The sequence below is a fragment of the Notolepis coatsorum genome, assembly GCF_963971535.1.
Source record: "Notolepis coatsorum genome assembly, chromosome: 7".
In the NCBI taxonomy this organism is placed as follows: Eukaryota; Metazoa; Chordata; class Actinopteri; order Aulopiformes; family Paralepididae; genus Notolepis; species Notolepis coatsorum.
The window spans coordinates 105,633,799-105,658,475 of NC_140171.1; the positions used below are offsets into that span (position 1 = coordinate 105,633,799).

The window sequence follows — 24,677 nt, forward strand, 5'->3', positions numbered from 1 at the left end:
AGAGAAGAACCCCTTGATCTATGCTTTGTCTTCTGGGATAGATATAGAGGTGTTATGATTGGATATTTTAATCTCATGCAACAGAGGGCTGGTGACACTAGCGGATGTGATTTCACAGCTTGTAGGCCGTAGAGATGATGAACTTCAGGGATCAGTGTGAGGCAGCGATGCAATGGAAGAGGCAGCCATCGTAGGGCCTGAAGCTCTTGCTCTGTTCCATTCCTGTAGGCTCTACTGTGGGTTTCAGGACAGAGCTTACAGGCATGAAATGTAATAATGTCGTATGGCGGTAGCATAGTCACATAAAACCTTTAATAACACTTGACATCATTTTCATTTAGTTTGATATCACAGCATGACATGACTCCGATATGAACATGAACATAAGCACACGTTTTAAAACACATTAGCACTGAATTGCATTATCTCCCCCATGACATTCATTTTAAATGATGATTTTGCTACGGATAATATGTCATGCGTTGCCGCATGGCTTCCTCACTGTGTTCATACAGCCGACTAGTTATTCCCTGAGAAGCAGGATATGTAATAGAATGAGCAACGGCATGGCGACTTTATGATGTGGCAATGTAAGACCATATCACAACTGCAGAAGCCAGTAGGACCACAGTCCCGGAGGTGATAATCCTCCATAAGATTCAGTTGCACAAATTATTAATTATATATATATCCCATATGTTTTTTTTTGGGATTCAAGGGGAGGGATTAAACCACTGCCCTTCTTTAAACATGTTGGTAATTTCCAAAACAAGCTTTTAGTGATGATCCATATATTCACTCAGTGTTCATACTTACTGTTCATCCTCTATGGGACGTAAAACTGCAATGAGATCTCTCCATAGCATTTTGTCCTTGGCAGCGTGTTGCGCCTCTCACTATGACATTTACATTTTGTCATTTAGCTGACAGGTTCATCTTGTCCAGCTCCTCTGTCACAGTTCTGCGCCAGGTAGTCTTGGGCCTCCCAGGGTTTTCTTTCAGGACACTCATTCTTAGCACATGGCAGCCGCATGGTTACTCAGCTGTAAGAGTTGTACCCCTCCTGCTGACTTGTCGTACAGAACTTGTAAGTCGCTTTGGATAAAAGCGTTCAGCTAAATTACTAAATGTTAAATGTAATGGCCCAGTCCTCTCAAACGTCTGTTTGGTGATTTCTTTGGTGATGTTCCGGCTACCTGTGTTCTTGTATAGTTGGTGGTTGGAGATTTAGTTTGGCCAAAATATATGGCATATTCATCCACTGTGGAAAACGTCCATCCCCCTCACATCTGTTCTGACCACTCACCAACCGTCTGAGCCGTACAGCCCAACAGACTCCATGTTACTGTATGTACAGGCTCAGCTTCATTTCAATGATATACTGTCTGGACCTCCAGCAGGGGCGTCACCAGAGTTTGAACTTTGCGGAGGCTCAGCTCCCTCTAGGGGGGTTCGGGGGCATGCCCCCCCCCCCCTGGGATACAGCCTCTAAATGCTCATCTCCCATGTGTTTTACAAGGGGAATGGAGACGTGAGAACATGGACTGTGAGCAATCTATTTTGCTAAAATTATTCAAAACAAAAGCTCATTAAAGGGGTCTATAACCACTTAAGCCCTAAGACTTTTTCAAGGTAGTTCCAAGATCAAGGTCAAAGTCAGCAGTAGCTGCCACATATAAGTGCCATACACCATTTCAAGCTGGGACCCCAAGGAATCATTTGAAATTGGCCCTGCATTTATTTTCTCCCTTGCCTAAATGTTGCCTACCTTTGGCACATAATTTAGCCCCCTTCCCGACAAGCTAGGATGATGTGCTTGGCATCTATGGATTCCTTAAGTTGTCTAGTCTCATATGATTTCACCACCTTGCTTAAGAAATTAGCTTTTTAGGGGGGCTCATAGAATTTGAGCCCCCCTAAAAAGGCGACACCACAGACCTACAGTTGGAGCAGAGTTGGGAGAAGGCACCATGAGCTATTCCCAGCCTTGCTCTGATCTCTTCTTGGACCCTGGTGTCCTCACTGATGAGGTTGCCCAGGTACATGCGACGTCTTCCACAAACTCAAGCGGTTCCCCCTTCACAAGGATGGGTGAGGGTGAAGTGATCCAGTCTGTTTTAGCCTGTATGTTGGAGTGGTTGGTGGAAAGGGTTAGCAGGATCCTCCACCTGGGAGAACAGAGTCCACTGGATGCCTTGGTAGTGTTAGTTGTGAGCCAGTCTATGGTAATGAGGAAGAGGATAGTGGAGATAAAGCACCCCTGCCTCACTCCACTCAGAGAGGATGTCGCCCTCAAAGTGTTCATAAAATGTTTTTATGATTGTGAATGATCTTTGGTGGAATTCCATAGGAGTCCAGTATTTTCCAGAGAGTCCAGGACTCCAGTGTGTTCTTGAAGTCTACAAAGTCGATGTAGAAGGGGTGTGTCCCATTCCAATAGCACGGCTCTAAGACGTCTGCTTCACAGTGCAAGGATCCAGTCCATACATCCACATGTGTTCATAAATGCCCATCATTCCTGTGCGTCAGAATGTGCAAAACAATATGGGGGTAACACATTTATCTTATAGATCGTATATAACAACTCTTCGCTGGGACTCTCGCCTTTCAGTCGGGTGGGGAGGAGCAGTGGCTGGGCAGGGCCGTGTCAGATGGTTTAACGTGGATGTCGTGATTAATAGTTGAGAAGACTAAGTTTAGACAACATGTGAGAGCATTAATCAGAAATTGGACGGACACGTCGGTCGGGTAACGTCACAGACAGGCAGGTGGTTCTACAGTAAGTTAACTCTTCCTGCAGCTTGTGCTCAGAAGCTGGTATCACTCATACACAGACTATTGCAAAAAAGCAGTCCCTTGGGCTACTTGGTTATAGGTCCTTTTCTAGCAATATCCCCTTGAAACTTCTAGCAGTTCTAACAGACTTTCTGTTTTTCTTCAGTTCATATGACAGAAGTACCCGAATCCTGAGTATCTGTGATGTCTGTGTTGCTTGAACAACTTCAGGAACATTTGTAAACAGAAGAAAAGCTAATATTGTATTAATGAATAGGTTAATGAATCAATTCTAAGCCTCTGTTTATTTCTTCGTTTGCAGTACCGGTGCAGCGGACGGCCTCGACATTAAAGGAGTCCCGTTGGGTGGCCAGCTGCACGGTGGCGCTGTGCAGGCTGGGCAGCAGCAGAACCAACAGCTCCTGCTAACCCCAGCCAGCCTCCAGCTCGCTCAGCTCCAAGCCCAGCTCACTCTTCATCGACTCAAGTTGGCCCACGGTGCCGTCGGGGGCAACGCAGTCACTGCCGCCTCTGTCCTCAACCAGGTCCTTTCCAATGTGGCCATGTCCCAGCCCCTGTTCAACCAGCTCCGGACTTCGGCTATGGTCGGGAACCCGCAGGGCGCTTTCCCCGCCGGCGCCCTGGGTTTTACATCTCCGAATTCAGCCCTGGGGACCCTGGTGGGCGGGGGCTTCAACCAGAACCCCGGGAATGTGAGGATGAACCATTACGGCGTGGGAGCTACAGCGGGCCAACAAGGAGGAGAGTATGGCAAGAAGGCATGCTCGACGTACCCCTCCGATACAGACAGGCGTCTGCAATACGGCAGCTTCCTGGGAGGGTCTTCCGTGGCATCAACCAAAGCCGGGGACGGACAGTACACCTCGATAAACACTCAGGCGAAAATCACGAACAATGTCGGGTTTCAGAGAGATTTAGTATACGGGCAGGATATGCAGGGACAACGGACTGGATTTAGTGTCAACGAGCAGAACATGAACGCCTACACCTCCACCAGCCACAACGAGCCATGGAAGAGCCAAGCGAACATCAGTCACGCCGGGAAAGGGGATATGGTGTCCAACGCTCCGACGGCGTGGTCAGCGACGGGGCAGCCCATACGTGCCAGAGCGGAGTTGTACAACCCGGAGGAACCCACCGCCGATCCCAAGTTTAATCCCGGCAGTGGGTCCGCCTCTTACGGCTCAGGCATTAAGCAGGGCTTCATGGGGTACCAGCCCCTGCCGGGAGGCGAGGAAACCCTGTCCGCCAGCTCCTCCATGACCCTGCAGCCCCACCAGGTCAATGACTACCACGCGGTCACGCCCTCCCACCTCCCGCACCAGTGCACCATCTGTGACAAGAAGGTCTACAACCTCAAGGTGCGTAAAAGTGGCCGTGCAGGAAGTGAATGCGTGTCCTCTTCCTGTGTGTACAGATGTACTGTAGTGGAGAGTATTATATAGACATTTTGTAAAATTTTGCTAAATCAAAGACCAATAAGTCCAGTTGAATATTTCACATATCAAGCCTCAGACCCTAATCTGCTAGGTCTGCTAATCAGGTCCCCGATATTGTAATTTATGCAACAGGCAGCTCAAAGCCTCACATGTTATTTCCCTGCCCTTGGAAGAATTCTACAACATAATGTATATGACAGACAGCCTTTCTCAGAGCCTCACATTTCCCGCGCTTGGGTATGTGAAGGTTCTGTTTTACTGGGGAAAAAGCTGATATACCAACACATTGTGGTTCAACGGGGGAAGTGTTGTCTCTTTAATTGGTCCCTCCCATGAGCTTAGCCACAGGGGTATGTCGGGGCAATCGGAGGGGGTACGCGGCGAGCCCTCCGAGCTGAATCTATGTTTGGATGGTGTGTGTGTATGTGTGTGTATATGTGTGTGTGTTAATGCCTGATGTGCATTTTCAGGACTGGGACCAACACGTGAAGGGGAAGCTACACCTGCAGAACCGATCGTTGTACATAAGCGAGAGGTGAGTTACGAGGCGTTTCTAAAATCCTCGGGACAGCCGTTTAAAATGCCTATGTGATCCCAAAATGTGCTCTGCCATATGCTTTCTGCTTGATGAGTGACAAGCACTGACTTATGTGTAGCATGTGGGTCGCATGTGGCTACGCTCCATTTGTGTGAAGTGTTTGAACTTCAGTCTGAACTGTTATTTTCGGTTAGACGGAGTTTTGATGATTACGTTACGTCTCTTGTGTGTTTTAGCGCCGTGTGGCTACTTAAAAAATACAAAGTAAATATTCCTGTTAAGTTTTCGGAGGCGCATGATTTTAGTCTCCGTATTCCATTGCAGCTGTCTTAATATTTCTGTGAATGTGAGCTCTGTCACAAGATATGAGCAGGCAAGGCAGAGGAGAGAAGCTAAAATCAGTGTTCTATGGTTGTCTCAGCCCTGCCGTGGTGGCGGCTGGAGCAGTTCACTACGCTGTTCCTGGGGTGTCTGATGGATGTCTAACCGCCACGGGGAATAACTCCATGGTCTACTCTGCTGCAAATCAAGGTAGGTCATCCCCACCAGTCAATTTAGATGTCCTCGTTTGCCGACGATGTTATGTTTGTCTTCTAATAACAGAATGACAGATGGAGGTCAGATTATTTTTGGAGTCGTTAGAGGCTAACGTGTTCTTCCAATTGAAGACGTGTATTTTGGTATGTCGATGTGCTATCTAAATAAAGTCTAGAAACCCCAATTATTAAAGGTTTCCCATATATGGAAAATGGGTTTTGCCAAAGTCTTGATGTGGGTTGGCAGTCCGAAATGTTATTTAAGTGCTTGGAATGAAAAGATTACACTGGCACTCCTTGCCATGGTTGTTATGTGGGGAAAAAATTCTTCCAGTTAAACAAGCCAATCAGAAGTAATAACCTTTGTGATGTCATACCAAGGACACAAACAATCACATAGATGTATAAATAAATTAGCTGTCTTTTTGGAGCAAGGAACATTACCTACATTACATTGCCTGTACCTACTGTAATCTACTGTACATTTTCTTTTTTACTTTTGGGGCGTGGAGGGAAGGGAATGATGAATACAAAATGGGGTGTGTTGCTACACCCACCAACACGGCCTGCTACACCCACCAACACGGCCTGGTCAATGCAAGGGAAGAAATAGGTGCTGGAAAATTTGTTTCTTTGAATATTTTTTATTTATTTTTTAATGTAAACATGTTCCATAGATTAAACAAAATATATATAAACTGAAAGAACGAATAAACTGAAAAACACATTATTGAGTGTTTTGAGACATAATATTGGTTCCTTGAGTCAAAACATACACACACACACACACACGCACACACACACACACACACACACACACACACACACACACACACACACACACACACACACACACACACACACACACACACGTCACTTAAAGTAATAATCTCAAACATCTTCATGTAAATAGATGTCTATTTTGCCACTTTCTATCGCCAACTGATATAACACAATAGTGATTCCAGCTATATACCCAGTGTTTACATTGGCTGTTCTCGGCTGTTCTAAACAATGATGTCTGGTAGGACATGACAAATCATCCGGGACCGGCACACAGGAAGTGATGTGTTTTACGTCACCAGCAACAGCAGCGGTTTGTTTGGGACTAATAGAAGATTAACTCAGTAGTTAGCATTACTTTTCAAGATGGACAGCAAGTCAATACAGTGCAAAACTACAACAACAATGACCACTTGTCACCAACATTTTAATTAAAATTAGGATCTTATGGATTGCTACTTTAAAGGTGTGGTAGGCAGTTTCAGAGACATGAGCAGGAATGAGATCACATGTCCAGCATAAATAGAGCAAAGCTCTGCATCATTTTTCAAGCCTGTGTGCATTTTTAAATAAATAATAATAATAGATTTCCTGGCCTCTGATTGGCAGGAGGATTTGGCAGGCCAAAAGACTGGTTGTTAAAGGTCCCATATTGTACTCCTTTTCAACAAGTTAATATACAGTAGGTGTTTCAGGTTCATAAACATGTCTTTGATGTTTGAAAAAAAAACACTCATAATACAGATAATGTATTCTACCATGCCTCTGTGCCCCTCTGTTTCAGTCCTGTTCTCAATGGGCTGTTTCTTTATCTCGTACAAATCCGATAATTATCGTACATCTAGCAATTGTACGAGCCTATACCGTTGAACGCAATTCAGGTCAAACTGTCAGACTAGGCATTGTAGATGAAATATGACTCAAGATCCAGCAATATCATATCAAACTTACTGTTAAAATGTTTGTCAGGGGCGCCAGAGTGACGCACCACATAGCTGCGCTGCAGTGCAACGCGGACGTCCCGGGTTCAATTCCCGGACCCGGAGAACTTTGCCGCATGTCTTCCCCCCACATCTTCTCCCATCCTTCCTCTCTGACGGGCCTATCCGGATAAAGCAATAAATGCAAAAAAAGAAATGTATAATTAAAATGTTGTCAGAAACATATTTTAGGTTCAACTATAGGTAGAAAAGAGAAAGTTTACAAGCAAGCCAACATTTTGTACATGTTGATTGTGGCTGCAATTCCGATTGACTTCAATATGGACGGTTCTTATCACAGCTGAACTGCAGAAACTACACTATGTGCATATTTCATAATTTCTCAGTGTTGAGACAACCCCTCATTGTGTAAAAACAATGCAAAACACAGGAAAATGCCATTTCTATAACCAGGCCTGGATCTTAACAACCAGTCCAATGTTTTTGGCTTGCCAAGTGGTGTTCCCAGGGCGGCATTGGAAAATTAACACCACCACGCAATCCTCCTGCGAAATATTGTTTATTATTTAAAAACCTAAAATACAATCTGTAGAAAAGCTCATGTTGCTGACATGCCAGAATGAAGAGCACGTTCAGCCTAAGATCATCCCCCCCTCGACACACCACAAACCGCCTGGGCCGGTCCTTCATACCGGCAGCCATCAGGCTCTACAACAAAGGGCTTGGGCGGCCGGATCTGCTGCCAGAACCATCACAGAACTCGGGACTTGAGAACTACAGACTCACATCACCGTACTGTCTATCTTGTATTTTGCACTAGAGACTCATATCACTGGACTCTCATCACTGCACTATCTTGTGTTTGTACTTTTTATATTATATTGTATTTGTATCTATACTTTAAGTGTATCTATAGTGTATATAGCTACTGGACTGTATAGGAATGTGAAGCTATGCATCCCCCACCCTGTATCCCCCCCCCCCATGCTGCTTTGACACCCGAATTTCCCCAAGGGGATCAATAAAGGATCATCTTATCTCATCTTATGTGAGCTCACTTTTGCTAATTTCTCAGAAATGTCCTTCCCCACCTTGAATCTTGAAGGGGCACTTCACAAAAAAACAATGGTGATTTATTTTGCACATAATCTCATAGATATCTGTAAATAGTTTTGCAAACATTAATTTAGTTGCGAGTTAATGAGTTTTAATATGTCCTCCAGTGATGTCATTGAGGATACTGAATTCTTCTGTTGTGTTAATTACAGCTCAATGGAATGACGTAGATGAAAAGATAGCGACAGGGATTGCAATAAAGATTGCTATTTTTGTTATCTACATAATTTAATTGAGTTGTAATTGACACAGCACAAGGATTCAGTGTACTCCGATCCGGTTACGGTCTACGGAAGGACATATTACATTTCATTAACTCTCAATGACTCTAATCTTAGCTCTCAAACTAAATACATTTGTGCTAAACTGTTTCTAGTTTTGGGATATGTGTGGTATTATATAAGTGTCCCTTTAATGGAAAACGATTGTATGGTGCAGCCTTGATGTGTGCACCACATGTGAATTTAATATGAATCTGTTGCATTTGTGACAATAACCAAAGTACAGAGTCTTGGTATGTAAGGAACTGAACCCTGTAACTCTCTGGATCTCAGTGCACATATTATAGTTATAAACACAATGAGCTGACTGACCCTTGGCGGTCTGAGGTGCGGAAGTACAAACAATGGGTGTCATCCTTCATTTTCAACATCATAGTGTTCAGGTACAACAGTGCAGACAGTAAAGATTATTCTATTTTTGCAGGCAGAAGTAGAGCAAGCTCTGGGTCACTTTTCAAGCCCATGCAACTCGCAAAACAAAGTTTTCCACAGACTCCCAGAGGCACCAGCAGCTCTAGCTGAATTTCTAAAAAATAAATAGATATTTTTTATAATAATTGTGGTTTTTGCACATTGTGTTAACGTTTTGACGAGGAACTCGACGGTGGTGTTAGTTTTCCGATGCAATTCCGGGAACCAGGCCAAACACATCCGATCTGTTGTTGAGATTCAGCGCAAATTTAATGATATTTGATATACAACATGAACAATATTTGTTTCTTACAATATCCTGTTACAATACATAACATTTAAGCCATGCTTCGTTTCGATTAGATTCGATTCAAATGTATTGCCATCATACAGCACAAGTACAATACAATCAAATTAAGTTTGGCATCCAACAAGAGTGCAAATGTAACCGTAAAGTGCAATAGTAATATACAATGTACAGGTAATTAAACTTAAATGAGAGTATAGTGCATGTGCATAGTAATCAGATGTATCTACAGAGTTGTAGTATTAATATGTACAGTGATACAGGTATAAAGACACTATGGTAGTAAGTCATAATGACCAGCAGTAACTAGCAAGAGTAGGTAAGGGATATGTACAGATATAGATTTTTTTTTTGATCCACTTTTTCTCCCATTTTTCCATATTTTCTCCCATCCCAATTTCGTATCATCCAATTCAACCCTCCCCTGTCACGAACGCTGTTTCTTGCCTCCCACAAGCCGGCTGCAATGTGGACTAAGTCATACATAGCACAAGTCCCCTCCGGTACTTGAGGTAACAGCAGTCGCATCTTTTCACCTGCGCAGCTCGATCTCTCAGTGTCGAGGAGTAACGCGTGGGAGGCTCACGCTGCCGCCGACACTTCCTGATTCTACTGCGCAGGCGCACCAACCGACTTGTAGGAGTCGCTTGTTCACAACGTTCGATCCCCACCCTTCAGTTTTCCCTCCCCGTAATACGGCCAATGTGTATTACTGCGGACGACCAGCCAAACTGAAAAACAATGTGGAGAGCTGGATTCGAACACGCGAATCCTAGCGTCTCCACACTGGTGGCGAGTGCCTTGCCCACTACACCACCTAGCCGCCGGATATGTACAGATATAGATATAGTATCTACAGATATGTAAAAAGGATTATATGCATGTACAGACATATGTGGATAGATAAATATACAGTAAGAATAGATATATATATGGTATATATACAGCATTATAGTACATGCTATCATACAGTTATATGGGCTATATGATGCAGGTGTATAAGTAGGTATATAGAAGGATTATTTGCAGGTATATTCAGACATATATGAATATATATGTGGTAAATATATATAAGACGGTAAGAATAAATATATATATACATATACATGCTATCATATCATAATTATATGGATATATATATATACATATTATATGGAGTTATATGAAGCGGACACTAGCAATATTATTTAAATACATGCGTGTTTATTTGGACCTCCCCCGTTCCCAAGCCAGATGAAAACCTCGTAATGTTAGCTGACTTTTACCTTGTGCTCAAATGTAAACCTATCTCCCTCCTCTCTTTTATAGATGCATCCTCCGCAGTCAATGTTTCATACCTACCAGCTGCAGCCATGACGACTTATCCCATGTCAGGCGCTGGATTTACCTCACACCAGCCGGGGTCAAAGGTCAGACAAATGTTTAACTTTTTGTTTTCGAAAGGTTGAGTTTGCTGTGTGGCTATGAATCGCGTCGTATGACAGACGATAGAGGCTGCTATCGATACAGCAGCTGCCTTACCCCGGGACGTAATAGAGCTGCGTACGGGTGGCGTGGGGAACGCCAGAGCAGTATTGTACTGCAGTGTTTTCTCTTAGGATAGGTTGATTTCTAGGAGGTCATAATATTTGGCTATGCTTTGTTGCAGAATGTTAAACTCACTTACCGTAGACTGATATTCTCTGTGGCACATACTGTAGACCTAATCATAGTTAATAATAATAATAACTGTATTTATATAGTACCTTTCATACATGGATTGCAGCTCAAAGTGTTTCACAGCAAATAGCATGAAATGAACATAGGCATAAAATGTGCATACAGTTGACAGAATAAAAGCAATGCATAAAGTGCAGACATAAGAATAGGTATAAAAAGACAATAAAAGTAGTGCAATGTAAAAAGTAGTGCAATGTAGAAAGCATAAAATAAGTGCAATAAGTACAGTGATCAGTTAACACTGATCTAATTATATTGTTTACACCGTTTGTTATTTCTCATATTTTTATATACCTAATTTGTGTTCCTATATTCATGTCTTTCTACTATTACCCTGCCCATACCAGTACCCCCCCCCCCATCCCCCATGCTGCTATAATACCCACATGTCCCCAAGGGGATCAATAAAGGAATATCTCATCTTATCTTATCTGATCTTATCTGATCTTATCTGATCTTGTCTTATCTTGTCTTATCTTGTCTTATCTTATCTCATCTTATCTTATCTTATCTGATCTTATCTGATTTTGTCTTATCGTGTCTTATCTCATCTCATCGCATCTTGTCTTATCTTGTCTTATCTGATCTTGTCTTGTCTTATCTTGTCTTATCTGATCTTGTCTTGTCTTATCTTGTCTTATCTGATCTTGTCTTGTCTTGTCTTGTCTTATCTTGTCTTATCTGATCTTGTCTTGTCTTGTCTTATCTTGTCTTATCTGATCTTGTCTTGTCTTGTCTTATCTGATCTTGTCTTCTCTTGTCTTATCTTATCTTGTCTTGTCTTGTCTTGTCTTGTCTTGTCTTGTCTTGTCTTGTCTTGTCTTATCTGATCTTGTCTTGTCTTGTCTTATCTTGTCTTATCTGATATTATCTGATCTGATCTTATCTGATCTGATCTGATCTTATCTGATCTTCTCATCTTATCTTACACTACTTTCCTGCTCGTATATTTGCTCCGCTCAGTGTCACCCAGACTCTTCTGCTTCTATATCCCCATTGGGTTTAAAAGATATTTAGCGACTTGTATCTCAGAGTGTGTAAAGTGCAGCGCCTGGCACGACCCGCTTGTTGACAGCTGCTGAGCTACAACAACTCTCTTCCATTTAACCCCACGGTCTGATAAACTGTGTATTAAGTGCCGGCTCGGAAAAACACATGTTGCCCTTTTGAACGATTGTTGGGACACTCTGCGATAAAATGGGGATATACAACAAAATACTCACTGTATGGAAAACAGGTTTCACAGCCTGATGCGTGTGTGTGTGTGTGTGTGGTGGTTGTAGCGGGGGGGGGGGGGGGGGGCGTAGGTAGTCTAAGTATACCTTCTGCCCACATTTTGTTTGCTACATGGCTTTGTCGATTTGTATTAGGGCTGTCAGTTTATCGCGTTAATTAGATTAATTAATTACACAGCAAATTATCGCGTTATGAAAATTTACTCAAAAATATATATTTTTTTATAATATTCTTTTTGTATTGTGGAATATATTGAGAGACATCTAAACCTGTTTGTAAACAACGCCCCCTCCCTTCCAAACCTCCCCCTTCTCCCCCTTTGTTCACCTGGTACTTAATCGTTCCCCCAACTGGGGAGCGGGATCTTTTTACCTGACTGACGGAGCTGGTCTGTTTAGGTGAGATCTCCAGCCATATTCTCTATTGTTGTAATGATTTGATTGATCTGGTTAATAAACCTTACTAACTGGATCCACTGAGTGAGTAAGTCATTTGACTCAATGCTTATCTAAATGGTATTATCCTACAGTATCTCATTCATTCCATAAGAATGTAGAATACACATTTACAGACTTTTTTTAATATGGTCCATTTGCATGTTCTTGGTATCTGATTCTAGGGACATCTATGAATCTCAGGGAATGTATTCCCAGTGTCAGAAATACTGTGGGCTAGATCCACAAAGAATGGATTGCACGGTGCAAGTTGCACCCTTACTTACAATCATTATGAATTGAAAATGGGGGACCCTGATGTAAACAAGACGAAAGTCTTTCTCTGGTCTGCATCCCCTTAACAATTGTGTGTATTGAGCCGTACTGTATTGTACCCATTCTGCAATCTGTTAATAACATTTTCATTCAATCAATCAATCAATCTGCACAGTGATTGATTGAATGAAAATTTTATTTTGAGTAAATTGTAATGAACCAAATGAGAATATCAATAATTTTTTTTTATCTTTGACTGTGAATAACACCATGCTCAAATTGACCAGACCTGAAAAATCTAAGCAAATTAATAGATGGAAGATGATTAAACAGAAGGTTTTGTAGATACAGTACTGAATTCTGCCATCCGGACACATGCAATTTGAAATATGATTATAGAATATAGAATATCAGGTATAAAATGGTTATGCGATTAAAATGTGATTAATTAGATTAATTAATTACAAATCCTGTAATTAATTAGATAATTTTTTTTAATCGCCTGATAGCCCTAATTTGTATATACCGGTACATTTATTTTGGTTATTGTGAAGAACCACTGGGTCTTGCGTCTTCCTTAGAAATGTAGCAGTGGTGGTAGTGGTGGTGGTAGTGGTGGTAGCAGTAGTAGTCTATATATACAGTATATATAGGGTATATCTCATTATAGTGTGTATACAGTATATGTCAATACTATCATTATATGTTATGAGAGTGAGTTTTGATGTAAGGAACCAGGGCCCTCATTTATCAACGTTGCGTACTCACAGATATGTGCGTAACCCCTGCGTACAATCATTTCTAAGCAAAGTGTGGGACTTATCAAATTGAACTTGTGCTTGACTTTGTGCGTAGCTGGCGCCCGGTGGTAGAATTTTGCAGTCTGCAATGCGGAAATAAGCTTCCGTGCATTACTTCCAACACTGGCGTGTTCAACTTCTGTATGTCCCGTAATTCATTATAGTTCATTGTAAAATAGCAACAGTAGTGTAATTATAACGGGCTCACGCGCGAACAAGAGGTTGGCTTGCTTGTTTGGCACGGGGGGCAGACGCAGAACACCCACCTCCAAACGCGATTAAATATTGTTTCAAATAAAAAGCAACATACTATTATTTTGTGTCATGTTTCCAAATAAGATTGGCCACAACGAAATGCTTTCTACTTCAATTTGTTGGTTAGAATAGATTACCTCGCTCCGTTGAAACTTCACTGAGCTCCGCGCACAGACGTGATAATAATAATAACAACAACTATAATAATAATAGCTTCATTTTTATTTTATTTTTTAAACATAAACATAACAACATATAATTAGATATACAAGCATTAATTAACAGTGCACATCCAATGAAATTACCATTTAAATAAATGTAATATACAAGGTATACACCTAATACTTGCTATCTAATACCCTATACACATATGCTCTCGCTCGCTCCCCCCCCCCCCCCCGGGCCCCCCCCTTGGATAATCCATCCATCATCATTCGCTCCTAACCAGGCACTACCATTCAAATTCTAGTTTTTATTCTCTCCACCACTTCTAACCACCTTGTAATTTTGGATTCACTGAGACCCAAAATTCTTGCTGTAGATATTTCTAGATAAATCACTTCGAGATATGTAAGAATCCAGACCTTCCGGAAAAAAATTTCCGGTTGAAACCATCGTGATGCTATCAGCTTTTTAGCCGCTGTGATACCAGATAAAACCAATCTCTTTAGCTGTATAGGGACTGCAAACTCGAAAACATCATTCAACAGTAATACAGAGGGGTGTACAGGTATATTCAGTGTTAAGAGATTTGATAATTGCTGGGTCACTCTGTGCGGTGGATCTTTTTATACGCGGTGGTTTGTTATTCCAAATAAATTTGTATGCGGAAGAGTGTAATTTTTTCCAGTAACCATCTGGAGGGGGTAACGGTAGCATTGAGCTGATGAAGTTGATTCTAGGTAAGACATCCATCTTAACTATTGAAACCCGTGCCTGTACTGAGTTTTTAAGTTTTGACCACCTGTCAAAGTCGTATTTGATTTTATTTTGGATTTCTATGTAATTGTGCTTCACCGTTTGGCTTATGGTAGGGAATACTTCAACTCCCAAACATTTAACCATTGGTATTTCTTCTGGAAGGAGTATATTTTTTGCAGGGGCGTTAAGTGGAAGGAAAGCCGACTTTGGCCAATTTATCTTAAATCCCGATAGATCGCCAAAGTCATCAATCAACTTGAGAAGATGAGGCATTGCGGTGTTAGGGTTTTGCATGAACAGTATTACGTCGTCCGCATATAAACAAATTTTGTGTTGTGTGCCCTTGATTACGATTGGTTCTATGAATTGGGATTGTCTTATATATTGTGCTAAAGGCTCTAATGATAAATCGAATAGTCCGGGACTAAGAGGGCAACCCTGTCTAGAAGAGCGTGATACCGGAAAGATTTCGGAGGTGATTATACCTGTTGTAATCATGGCCGATGGGTCTTTGTATAATACTTTAATCATATCAATGAATCCTTTTCCTAACCCCATCCTTTCTAATAAGATAAGATAAGATAAGATAAGATATTCCTTTATTGATCCCCTTGGGGAAATTCAGGCATCATAGCAGCATGGGGGGGAGGGGGGAGGGGTACAGGTAGTAAAACAACACAGTATACAGGTAGTAAAAGACAACACAGGCAGTGTAAACAATTTGATCAATATGGTCAATATAATTTACTATCTGACTAGCTGAGGAATATTCACATTATTCACAGTGTCACATGAGGTGCAGTATGCAAGAGGTAGTGTTATAATTTACTATCTACTGAGTATACATTAATCAAAGTACCAGGGTAGTCTACTTTGTCCCCCTTGGGTTCCTATAAGTCCCAGGTCAATGTCTGGTAGCAGTCGCTGTCGCTGCCCCCTGTTGTGGGGCCTGGAGGCTGCTAGTCGCTGCCCACTGTTGTGGAGCCTGATGGCCGCTGGTATGAAGGACTGTCCGAGGCGGTTAGTTGAGTGTCGGGGGGGGATGAGTCTGTGGCTGAACGAGCTTCTCATCTTGACTAGCTCGTCGTAGAGGGGGTGGTAGGGGTTCTCCATGATGGCATCCAGCTTCCTTATCATCCCCCTCTCTACCATCACCTCAAGTCTAGGTAGCTCGACTCCCACCACGGAGCTAGCCTTCCTCACCAGCTTGTTGAGCTTGTTGGTGTCCCTTGAGTTGATGTAGCCTCCCCAGCATGCCACAGCATAGAAGAGGATGCTGGCCACAACAGACTGGTAAAAGGACTGCAGCAGTTTGTTGCACACATTGAAGGACCTGAGTCTCCTCAGGAAGAACAGCCTGCTCTGTCCCTTCCTGTAGAGGGCCTCTGTGTTGTCCGACCAGTCCAGTTTATTGTTCAGGTGTACCCCAAGGAACTTGTATGAGTCCACCATCTCCACATCCACCCCTCGGATGGAGATGGGAATCGGGGGGGGCCTCTTCTTGCCCCTCCGGAAGTCCACCACCGGAGGACCTTGCTCCTTGGTCTTACTGGTGTTGAGTTGGAGGTGGTTGCTGTCGCTCCACCCCACGAAGCTCTCCACCAGGGCTCTGTACTCCTCCTCATCATCGTCGGTGATGTAGCTTACGATGGAGGAGTCGTCTGAGAACTTCTGCCCATAGATACGACCATTCCAACCTATCAAAAGCTTTCATCGCATCCAGGGACAGCATCGCCTTAGGTGTGGTGTCGTCCTTGCTGGCATCTAGTACGTGTAGTAATCGTCTTATGTTATCCGTGATCAAGCGGCCTCTTATGAAGCCAGTCTGATCCGGATGAACCAAAGACGTCATGTGCTTTTGAAGTCTGATGGCTAATACTTAGAGTACAGTTTGATATCGGTTCCGAGGAGGCTTAAGGGTCTATAACTACCGCACTCGGTGGGGTCTTTGTCTTTTTTAAGGAGGACTGTTATGAGTGCAATATTGTCGTTCTTATGGAAGTTCCCCTCCTTGATTGAGTATAAAATCATATTAAGTAATAGGGGTCCAATTACGTCCCAACATGAGAGGTACATTTCTGGTGGGATACCGTCTCTTCCTGGAGCCCTACCACTTTTCATTTCAGATATGGCCTCCCTGAGTTCATCTAGTGTGATGGGTGTTTCTAACTGTTTAGCGTCATCCTCTGATAGTTTAGGGCAGTGGTGCCCAACCAGTCGATCGCGATCGACAGGTAGATCGCGGGCTGATTTCAAGTAGATCTCGATTAATAAAATTTTATTATAATTTTTTTTTTTTTTTTTGCTAAATCAACTCTGCCTCTCTTTGTTAACTACAACAAGCAATGCTGTTTGTTATTTAAGATGAGATCGGACTCGGCACTGACAGATTTGTGTTCATTATGCTGCTTTTATAAAGCCTCAAATGACGGCTTACAATATACAATTTTGGCTGGTAGCTCTCGGCTAGGTGGTAAATTAAAAAGTAGATCTTGGTTCAAAAAAGGTTGGCCACCCCTGGTTTAGGGAGTTTAATTTGATTAAGATATATGTCCATTTTGTTTTGATCGAAGGTCGTTTCTGATTTATACAAGTTGGAGTATAGAGCTTCATTTTATATAGCGCCTTTCAAGAGACCCATGCAAGGTCGCTTTACATAGATAGGGGGGGGAAATAACAAAGTAATAAACATAGTGGACAGACTGTAAATATGATGATGGAATTCAAGTTCATGTTTGTATTGATCACATAGGCAGGCTACACATGGCGTATAGGCTACAACATCATACATGGCAGTGAGATTCATTGTTCTTGTATATGCTCTCGTATTATTGTTTATATAGGCTACCCAATACTGACATCAAAATGGATTGTATGCCTCTAGAAATCATATGCGGCAGGTAGAAAATTTACAGAAAATCCGTTGCGATTTGGAATAAAATTGAGGAGAACTTTAATCCCTGGGTATTAATCGAACAAAACGGAAAAAGGCAGTCATATTCCAGCACGGTCTTTATTAGTTAATATGGTCTTTAAGTTAATAGATATCATATCCGACATCACCGTACGTGTACATGTCTGTCAGCCTGTCACGTATTTCTCCATAACACGCTTCCCTCGGCTTAGTCCACTTTTCCACATTTCATGGGGGTGTTCCATACAGTAGAACACACAGTAGAACACTATCTGAAAGTAGAACATACAGTAGAACACACAGTAGAACACTGTCTGAAGGTAGAACACACAGTAGAACACTGTCTGAAGGTAGAACACACAGTAGAACACACAGTAGAACACTGTCTGAAGATAGAACACACAGTAGAACACTGTCTGAAGGTAGAACACACAGTAGAACACCGTCTGAAGGTGGAACATAGAGTAGAACACCGTCTGAAGGTAGAACACACAGTAGAACACTGTCTGAAGGTAGAACATACAGTAGAACACCGTCTGAAGGTAGAACACACAGTAGAACACACAGTAGAACACTGTCTGAAGGTGGAACACACAGTAGAACACTGTCTGAAGGTGGAACACACAGTAGAACACACAGTAGAACACTGTCTGAAGGTGGAACACACAGTAGAACACCGTCTGATAGAAAGCTGAAAGGTTAATGCTTTGTTCTTGTTGTTCTTGTTGTTGTTTAGGGCAGGGCTCACCATTTTATTCACGAAACATATTCTAGTCTTACGTTTGATTCACAGTGCCTCAAAACGATTTAATCTTCATTCACGACGGCACGAGATAGAATAACTGTAAGAATGACATGTACAGTGAATGTGTTTTGTAAACTAATTGCAGTCTCTCTCCAAACTGCATATTGCGGCTTTAACACATCACACAGGCTACTAGTGCTCATCTTTACTTTATTCTCATGTCCAACGATCTGCAAAGACACTTCACGTCTGCGACATGGACACATAGCTCCTCACTTCTGCCCCGAGCGGGTGCAGGAAAACGGCATCCCCTTTAGATTTTCATTATGTGTAATTGCTCCAATTAATTAGGGAGTCTTCCCAATGGAGCATCAGTCAGTCCTCGCTGCCCTCTCCCCGGTTCACCGCTCCAAAACTATTTTCTACTTTGTGCTCTTGGCTCTTGACACGGGTTGAAAAATAGCAGCTGTTGACGGGCATCCGTAACGTGGGCTGGTCCCTGTGTAACGCACACGGCAGACGAGGAGGAGGAGGGTGAGGGCAGACGAAGAGGAAAGCCCACACCGTGTCCAGCGACTACCTTTCAGCAGGAGGCTTATGCAAACAACACACATGAACACATGCATGCGGGCACACGCGAGTGCACGGTCACACGCACACACACACACACACACACACACACACACACACACCACAGATAGAGACAGACACACACACACACACACACACACACACACACACACACACACACACACACACACAAACACAAACACACACACGTATGGGATCAACTGCACCAACTGGATCTGTCAGACCAGATGGTCCTCTCACAGCGCTGCAGTGGCCTTGCTTGATAAACTCAGTGTGACCATCTCACTGCCTGAAGACTGTGACGACATGGGAAAGGGGGTGTGTATTTCTGCACACGCTTCATGTGTGTGTGTGTGTGTGTGTGTGTGTGTGTGTGTGTGTGTGTGTGTGTGTGTGTGTGTGTGTGTGTGTGTGTGTGTGTGTGTGTGTGTGTGTGTGTCCTCGCTCCACAGTGGTGGACAGCTGACACCCGGCCAATTTTCTGCCGTTGACTAAAAACACACCTCTTCAAACGATATCTGAATATAACCTTCTTACTGTCTTTTACTATTATGTACCTTACTACTATACTTATATTACTGCCTATCATGCTAATATGTCTATACTACTATGCACTCGGAGTGTAACACTCAAGTTCGACACTATTTGACGAACAACGCCACTGACCCTTAGCTGCCAGAGATGTACCCCTCCTGTTGCCTTGTTCATCATTAAGTAAGTCACCTTGGATAAAAGCATCAGTTAAATGACTAAATGTAAATGTGTATGTGTGTGTGTGGGCCTTCAGATGGCCCACATCTCCAAGAGAAAGGCTAAACAGTTAACAAGGTATTGCTCTATATCTGCTATTATTGGTAGCCGCTCTATTTGGAGACAGTGTTACTTTTTGAGATATAGTTTTACGGTAATGCTATTGTATCTGTTAACCCACATTTGAAACATCCTCTGTGTAATATTGTATGTGTACGATGGGTCACAGTCACAAACGAAAATGAATGACTCCCAATGAGCTGATTGCACTTGTTAGTGTTTATGTCCTTAATGTACTTTGTATTTATGTGGACATAAGTAAAGCATTTAAAATGTGTGTGTGTGTGTGTGTGTGTGTGTGTGTGTGTGTGTGTGTGTGTGTGTGTGTGTGTGTGTGTGTGTGTGTGTGGTTGTGCTCGTGCGCGGGTGAGTGAGTGCATCGCGTGTGCCTGACAGTGCTTTCCAGGCATTATGTGTATGTATTGATGAGCTTGGCAAGGTGTACGGTTTCACCGGCACTGTTTCCTCAGGTCATTCTTTTACCCCTGCTGTGGTCTCTTTATCCAGAGAAAGGATCAAGGGATGTACTTGTTATAGATTTGCACCATATAGATTTTCATCATTAGGTTGAAGACTATTTTGAGAGTCTAAAGTCCTTGTGTAGCATGACTGCTTGGCAGTGGATGGATGTGATTGACTGCTTGGCAGTGGATGGATGTGATTGACTGCTTGGCAGTGGATGGATGTGATTGACTGCCTGGCAGTGGATGGAAGTGATTGACTGCCTGGCAGTGGATGGATGTGATTGACTGCTTGGCAGTGGATGGATGTGATTGACTTTGCTTGTGCAGCTGAGCATCTGGTCTCACGTTTGTCGGATTCTCGCGCATCCCCTCTCACCTAATAAAAGCATGCATGTCTTCCCCTTAAAGGAGTACTTCACCCAACAATTTTCATTTAATTTGTATTGCAAACCTTTATTTCAGAGTCAGTTGGAGGGCATTCCAGGTGTTGGAAGCATCAAAGGAAAAAGCTGTTTTTCCTAGTTCAGAGCAAACTGGAGGAACCCTAAGAACCAACCAGTCATTTGAACATGTAGAAGATTCCATTCCAACAGTGTTGTGATGTAAGAAGAGGAACGTTTACCAATAAGGCCTTTAAAGATTATTTATATATTGTTTGTATATCAATTACTCACTTACTTCCTTGAATTCATGAAGATTTTATTCTTACATGTGTCCAATCCAATCCAACTTTTTATAAAGCGCTTTAACAGCCACAGTGGGCACAAAATGCTGTACAGAGGGAGCATATTAAAAAACTATAAGCAGCACTAAAAATAGATAAAAGAACAAGAGTACCAAAAAGGAATAAAAAAAGGTAAACATAGGCAACAATAAAAATTCAAATTGATCAGAGTACTTAAAAATATTTAAAAGCAAAGGACACAGTAACAAAACGATACAACAATAACACAGTAAAACAATAAGATCATAAAATCAACAAGCTACATGGTGTCGAAAGCCAGAGAGAAAAGGTGGGTCTTAAGGCAGCCTTTAAAATGGGACAGTGATGAGGCCTGCCTAATCTGCAGCGGCAGCTCGTTCCACATTTTGGGGGCGACAACGGAGAAGGCACGGTCCCCCCTGAGCTTACGCCTAGTTGTAGGCACTACAAGGAGCAGCTGGTCAGCTGACCTGAGAGAGCGAGATGGTGTATAGAACTGCAACAGCTCAGAGAGGTAGGGTGGGGCACGGTCATGAAGAGCTTTAAAAGCATTTTTTTTTTTTTTTTTTTTTTTTTATGAATCCTAAAGTGCACGGGGAGCCAGTGGAGTGAGGATAAAATCGGTGAGATGTGGTCATATTTACGAGTGCCAGTTAAAAGACGTGCAGCGGCGTTCTGCACCATTTGAATGGATTACTGCTTCAAAATGCTGCGCCTGTAGGATGGGCTTAATTTTGGCCAGCTGCCTCAACTGGAAAAAGCTTGATTTGACCACGGCCTTGATCTGGCTGTCAAATTTAAGGTCCGGGTCGATTTTTACACCTAAGTTCTTTACTATTGGTTTGACATGTTGTGCCAGCGAACCCAGGTCTAGCAATGAGGTCACAGAGGGGCCACCAAATACCATGACCTCCGTCTTTTTATCATTAAAATTTAAAGAATTCAATGCCATCCAGGACTTAATGTCATCGAGACATTTGGTCAGCGGCTCTATGGAAAAGGAGCCAGACTTTTTTAGTGGCATATAAATCTGGCTGTCATCAGCGTAGCAGTGAAAAGGGATGCCGTGCTTTCTGAGGATGGTGAACCATGGTGAAGGTAGAATCCCCAAAACACTAGCAATACTTTTTTTCTACTTACAACCTTGTGAAAACCACAACAGTGGGTCTTTCATATGGGCTCTTCTCATGAACACGGAAACACAAGTTCCATCTGAAGGCAGCACTTAATCGGTAAGCAAGGTTTTTGAGTAAATGCAGTTTGCGAAGCACTGAGCATATGACTGGATTAATGAGACTTGGACTAATACTACACTAGTTATGAGAGAGTTTGTAAACTGATGTTTTGATATAGTTTTGCTGTTGTTAAACCAAATCTCCATTAACTTCAATGCATCAAGTATTTCTTGGGATTCTACGTTCACCGCAGAGACATGAGAGAAGAAAACAATTATATTCATGAATCCAAGGCATCACAGGATGAGCAATTTATATACAAATTGTATTGAAGTATTCCTTTAAAGCCCCAATCCTGAATTATTTTGATAAGTAAGGGGTATATTCACACACCTTCTGATTTGTAGATGGAGAATATGCTTTCTTAACGCATCATAAATCAGATTATATGTCTGTTATACTCCTGTGTTTACAAACATTACCAATGCAAACAAACTTGTGTATAATGTTTACTTTTACTCTTTCTCATAGTATATATTCAGATTCTAATTCTTTATTGCCTATATCAAATCAAATGTATTTGTAAGGCCCGACAACACACGTTAATTCAATCAGCGCCAGAAGGCGCTGTGTACCGTGTGGTAAGAAGGCCACCGCTTTAAAGTATAGGAATACATGGCGGTGTTTGCAGGGCTCAAACTATATTATATATCACAGCTATGGATATAATACTAGTGCCCATTTGACATCGAGTATCTATTGTTCAATTTGTGAAAAAGAAAAAAATATTTCATCCATACATTCCCGTTTTATACCGTGGTGAATATGAGTATAGTTTTAGAGTAATCCTGTCTAATCCCAGAAAACGACGCTATGCAGCAATATGTGCATTTCACTAAAAACGTGCCGTTTCTCGCCTGTATCAACAATCAATCTGAAATCAACACTATATTATCGGTATTATGTTTTATCATGAATGCATGAAAGGGTGGGGGGGGGGGGGGTCGTTTTTCTATGCTTTGATCATCACCAACGGAATACGTTACACACACATGACATTACACACATACGCTCGGATCGCAGTGAAGGGGTTCTTGGATCAACGCAAGATTGATACCATATAGCCCTTACCTTGACTAGGATGTACTCCAAAAAGAATATTCCAATTATCTGATCGCCATTCCAAGTATTGATGTCGATCGTGTTGCCAACATAATCCACCAAAGTACATGAACCGGGAGTGCTTGATTCTCCTCAATCCATGCGTTATAAACGCTTGTCCTGCCAGACAAGGAAACTTTAGATTGACGCACAGCTCAAGACAGAGAGTTTCAAAGGATGTGCAATACCGGCCGCAAGGTGGCAGGCGGTAGGTTTGCGATCTCAGACTCATTCCAAATGATAACACAGGCTCCCTCGATGGATTATGAATTGGAATATCGAATAAAATAAATAACGATAGAAAACTCAACTTTTCTCGGGTTTGGTGCTCAAGTGTCGGCGAGTTAACCCGACTTTATTCGTGAGTGGCGTCCAATGAGTTAATGTCCCCATGGGCCGGACACGTCAAGTCAAGAAGAAACATCACAATAAATCAAGAACAAAACAAAAAACAAGGGGGGATCTCCCTTCTTAGATGTCGGTGATAGTAGTGTTGCTATAAAACAGGCGAAACAGTTGGTAAGTATGTACATATACGTGTAATGAAACACAAATAAGTACATGCAATAGCAACTGGGGTACATACGAACATTTTGAAAGATTGAAAATAGAGCTGATGATGGATCCATTTGAGGTATGGGGGCAACGTAGATTTATTGTAACATATAATATAACCGATAGGGCATACAGACCCTCATCTGCACCTTTATTTACACTGTTCTATCTTTTCTTATATTTTTATTTTCAGATAAAATTGTATTGCCTATTACCCTGCCCATACCTGTACCTCCCCTCCCCCCTCCCCCATGCTGCTATGGTGCCCAAATTTCCCCCAAGGGGATCAATAAATTAATATCTTATCTTCATCTGTTGTCTAGTGTCATCCTCCTCGTATCAAGACCTCAAGAACGAAAACATTGTCTCCTTTCCTATTTTGTATTTTTGGATCACGGATTGGGCCTTTAAGATCCCAACTGGTGGTCCTCCTGTCGAAGTTTCAACCATTTGTTCCATTCTCTTTGGCTGCCGTCATGTGGATCCTTTGATAGGCGCTGGAGAGTCATTGGATGTGGAACTCATGAAGCTGTCTGTCCATTAGACGTCTGGTTATTTATGAGTGCTTCTGTCATACCAGCGGGAGACGTTTTATAGGCTGCATGTCCTAATGTTAGCCACTATAAACACGCCAGTCTCAGCACAACAGGTGGAACTTTTACTGTTTGTGGGTAAAATGTGATCCCAGTGCTGGACAGAGGACATGCACGTATACACACACATACACAATTTTGACACATAAAACTTGCATAATATTTGCATAAAGTTTG

The 24,677-nt window shown here is 42.3% G+C and overlaps 1 protein-coding gene across 1 annotated transcript in view; it reads left to right on the forward strand.

Moving 5' to 3' along the window:
• Window positions 1-3,323: 3,323 nt before the first annotated feature.
• Window positions 3,324-24,677, forward strand: part of rbm20 (RNA binding motif protein 20) — a gene marked incomplete at its 3' end in the record, with an annotated part of 48,390 nt that continues 27,036 nt past the window's right edge. The window contains exons 1-4 of the mRNA XM_084318341.1: window positions 3,324-4,157; window positions 4,706-4,770; window positions 5,195-5,304; window positions 10,457-10,557. Coding sequence (XP_084174467.1) covers window positions 3,339-4,157; window positions 4,706-4,770; window positions 5,195-5,304; window positions 10,457-10,557 — 1,095 coding nt within the window. The 5' untranslated portion in view covers window positions 3,324-3,338. The remainder of the gene's footprint in view (window positions 4,158-4,705; window positions 4,771-5,194; window positions 5,305-10,456; window positions 10,558-24,677) is intronic.